This window comes from Apis dorsata, unplaced genomic scaffold (genome assembly GCF_000469605.1).
Source record: "Apis dorsata unplaced genomic scaffold, Apis dorsata 1.3 scaffold_223, whole genome shotgun sequence".
Lineage (NCBI taxonomy): Eukaryota > Metazoa > Arthropoda > Insecta > Hymenoptera > Apidae > Apis > Apis dorsata.
This window is the reverse complement of record NW_006263505.1, coordinates 238,046-242,266: the sequence shown is the minus strand read 5'-3', so window position 1 is coordinate 242,266 and position 4,221 is coordinate 238,046. Positions and strand designations below refer to the sequence as shown.

General features: G+C 32.8%; 1 protein-coding gene across 12 annotated transcripts in view; it reads left to right on the top strand.

Annotated features, from left to right (window-relative positions):
• The window catches only part of LOC102679786 (kalirin), a 39,551-nt gene that overhangs the window by 8,286 nt on the left and 27,044 nt on the right, over positions 1-4,221 (top strand). For all 12 annotated transcript variants that reach the window (XM_031510352.1, XM_031510348.1, XM_031510347.1 and 9 more), the window contains 3 exons: positions 31-222; positions 443-706; positions 794-1,150. In XM_031510352.1, the coding sequence (XP_031366212.1) occupies positions 31-222; positions 443-706; positions 794-1,150 (813 nt within the window). The remainder of the gene's footprint in view (positions 1-30; positions 223-442; positions 707-793; positions 1,151-4,221) is intronic.

The following is a 4,221-nucleotide window of genomic DNA, read 5'->3' as shown; positions in this document are numbered from 1 at the left end:
ATTTTTTTTTTTTTTTTTTTTGTTGATTAGGCACCTAAGTTTGATATGTATGTGACATATTGCAAGAATAAACCAGAAAGTAATCAATTGTTAGTTACTCATGGTGGGACATGGTTTGAAGAATTACAAAGAAAACATCGAGTTGAACATCCGATTGCTGCATATTTAATTAAACCCGTACAAAGAATAACAAAATATCAATTATTATTAAAAGATCTTCAGGTATAATTGGTTATTCTTTCCCTTTCATAGATTTGATTTGATACTATGCTTTTGATTGAATCTATAAATTTATATTCATGTATAATTAAATAATTTACAGCACAATTATTTAACAACATTGTTTTATTTAGATTAAATTTTTCTTCTTTTTTGTTTCTCTCTGTTTTTATATTTTTTTATATGTTTAATTTTGTCTTTTTTTTTTATAAAAATTATTTAGGCTTGTTGCCAAGAAGGACAGGGCGAAATAAAAGACGGCCTTGAAGTAATGTTAAATGTGCCTAAGAAAGCAAATGATGCCTTACATTTAAGTATGCTGGAAGGTTGCGATGTGAGAATAGATACATTAGGTGATGTAGTATTACAGGATTCTTTTACAGTATGGGATCCTAAACAATTGATTAGAAAAGGCAGAGATCGGCACATATTTCTATTTGAATTGTATCTGCTTTTTAGCAAAGAAGTGAAAGATTCTGCTGGGAAGGTAAAAGCAAATTTAACATGAGAAATTAGAGATGCATTCATTTAAAATATATATAAAATTTATTATATAATATTCATTATGATATAGGTGAAATATATTTATAAAAGTCGTTTAATGACTTCTGAGTTGGGTGTAACTGAACATATTGAAGGTGATGAATGCAAATTCGCAGTATGGACAGGTCGTGCACCGACTAGCGATACACGCGTTGTTCTTCGAGCCAATTCAATGGATGCTAAGCAATTATGGGTGAAAAGATTACGCGAAGTTATTCAAGAAACATATTTCAGTTTAAGTATGCCCAAGAGTCCTGCGAAAAAGAGTTCAAGTCAACGATCTAGTAGAGATCTTGAAGAATGTACTTCTTTGGATGATAGTGTTGAGAATTTGGATAGAAATTCTTTGGCATCTTTTGGTTCTACTAATACTACAGACTCGGATAAGGTAAGTTAAATATTTTAATTTGGCTTTCGCTTATTTATTGTTCTATTTTCTTTTTTGTTGCCACTCCTTTGCAAAGATTTAATGATTATTTTGCAACTTATCTAGATATAATTTTTAACAATACATTATATTGTTTAAAAAAGAACAAAAAGATTGTTGAAATTTGGAATTAATTTAAATCATTCGTGACGTACACCTAATACTTGATCACATTTCAATTTATAATATACATTTCTAAAATAAAATTAGAAAAATTATTATTTATTAATAAGAAATGGCAATTCATCATTAAAATATTTTCAATAGTTCAATTATAAGTCCAAATAAATTTTGAAGAGAACAAAAATATTCAAAAGATGCAAAAAATATTCGATCAATGTAACATGATAAAATTAACATGAAGAGTAATAATAATAATAAAAAACGAGTCGATCTGATTCCGACCTCGAAATACGAAATACGGAAGATGAAAGAAAAGACGTGGGATTCTAAACATCATTATCGTCATTAGATTTTTGTCACTTGTTGGAACCAGGTGTATATAAATCATAGATGGACGTAAACAGAAAGATCTGTGAATAGGGTCAAAGATAGAAAAGCGCTAAAACAGAGAACTGCTATAGATAGATAGAGGCAATAACGATGAACGATTCTTTCCTTGTTCGATATTTGGTAGTGGGGTAACGATAGCGACGAGAAGCGAGAGTCGTGAGAATATCGTTGGGTGGGGTTCGAGAATAATCGAAAAAGCGAGCAAGCGCGATCGCTTCGCATACATACACGAGAGGGTATGATGGAAGAAAAGTGAGAGGGTAGGGTGGTTGTGATAGGGTGGTAGGGGTGAGAAATACGTAGTAAGGTATGCGAGGGTGAGGTAGAGAGGAGGGCGAGGATACGAGGAACGATAGGTAACGGGATCAGTACGGGCGCGACACTTGGGTCGAATGGATCCCCTCGATGGTGAGTGTGACGAATCGGTGGATAAGACTTTCTGACCTGTTGAGAAACGCGAGGAAAAGAACGATTACCACAAAAAAAAAAAAAAAAAAAAAAAAAAAAAAAAAAAAAAAAAAAAAAAAAAGAAAGAAAGCATGCCGCTCGTACGTTTAATAACATCTTCAATCCCGTTTCTTATATTATACATGATTATTGCGTTTGTGCACGTGAATTGAACACGAGGTAAAACTGTCATGACGTCACCAGCAGGAAAACCTGCAACAATAGTGAAGAAAGCCCGCAGGAAGATCTCGTTACCTTGGTTCCGTCAGAGTTCCGTAACTCCGCCACATGCAGCCCTCTCTAGGCAGCATACCATCGACACACCGAGCTCGTTCCAGGCTCGACTTTTGCACCGTCAACCCTCCCTTTCCCAGGTACTTAAGTACTCGCTCACCCACATAATTGCGCGAGCGCATTGTATGCTACGTTTTTCCGTACATTTCTTGATATAATAGGATAATTGAAAATGTGTGAATACACAATACGAACCGATACAATTATTATTGAATGGTTAAAGACTGAAATGATAATTCATATTCGATATACCGTATAATACCGTAGAAAAGAATAGGAGAGAGAGAGAGAGAGATTTCACACATTAAATAAAATTTTTTTGATTGGAAAGTGTGATATTAACGTTGATTAATCTCTATCTGGTTATGTGTTTAGAGTTATTTTTTAAATCTATAATTTGAACTCTTTGAACTATGCGATATATAAAGGAAATACAGTCGTCAATTCGTATCCGCATTCACATCCGCAATCATATCCGTAACCACATCCGCAGTCATTTCTATACTCGTGAAAATTAAAAAATTTATTCGATTAATCAATATTATTCATTATCGTGGGTTATGGTGATTATTAGCTTTGACTTTTTCATTGTCATCTTTATTTTTATCTTTGTTATTGTTTCGTTTCTGAATTTCATCATGAAAAAAAGAATAGAATAAGAAATATCTAAATGATATTCTTCGTTTGTTAAGGTGTTTTATTTTTTTCTGAACGAGACAAGAAAATTATTGATTTAATATCGGATTATATCTGTTAATTTTCAAATCTTAATCGAATGTATATTCGAGTCATCGATGTTTTACCTCTTCCTTTTGGTTTCTATACGAAAGAACACGAAAATGTCTATATGTATCACGAACCTATCTTTCCTCCCTTCTTTTTCCCCCCACCTTTCGTTCCCTATTTTCTCTCTGTTTTCCTCGAAATCATTACGGATACGAATCGAATCAACACGAATCGTACGATTTCGACGCCAAGTTGAAATTGGCTTGTTGCCGAGGTTGATCACTACACACAAATCTATGGTTAGATTCGGACGTAAACGCTTATACGTGTAATATCGGTAAAACGTTTTCGCCTTGGAAAACGGATATTACATAATCTAACAATTGCGGAATGAATCACTTCGAAAAATAAACGAATAACGATTCTTGATTGTTGATAAACTTTTTAGCTCTCTGAACACGATTTTGATTCGTTTCATGATAACGATTAATCAACATTGGTAGAGTCTTAGCAATGTTGGGAGCATTGGAAGGATTCAAAGAGGATCGGTAAAATTTGGCACGTGGAAAAAGTCTATTTTCGTCAGTGGAATGCGACGCGAAAGCGGTCGACCTCTCTGTTTTGACTCTCGGCTTTATAACTAGAACCATCATCACGGTTAATAGTAATCCGTCCATAGCTCGTATTTGTTGATTTTCTTATTCTTCTATACGTCATATCTCGTAAACATCTTTAAATTTCAAAAAAATCTTAATTTAAAAATCTTAATTTAAATCTTAATTTAAAAATCTTAATTTAAAAATTTATTTTACGTAACAATGTAAATAGCAAATTATCGTTGATTTTTAACTAATGATTTCTTTCTATTTAAAAAAAAAATTCAATCGTATTAAAAATATACGTAGATTTGCGTGAACGATAATTCGTTATCAAAAAAAAAATCGATGAAGAAGTTTGCAAAGTGAATCGTGTGAATTGACTCAAAAGATAAGAGCAAATACACGGCAACGATAAGACGCAAAAACTCTTAAACTCATGTATATTTCGTTACG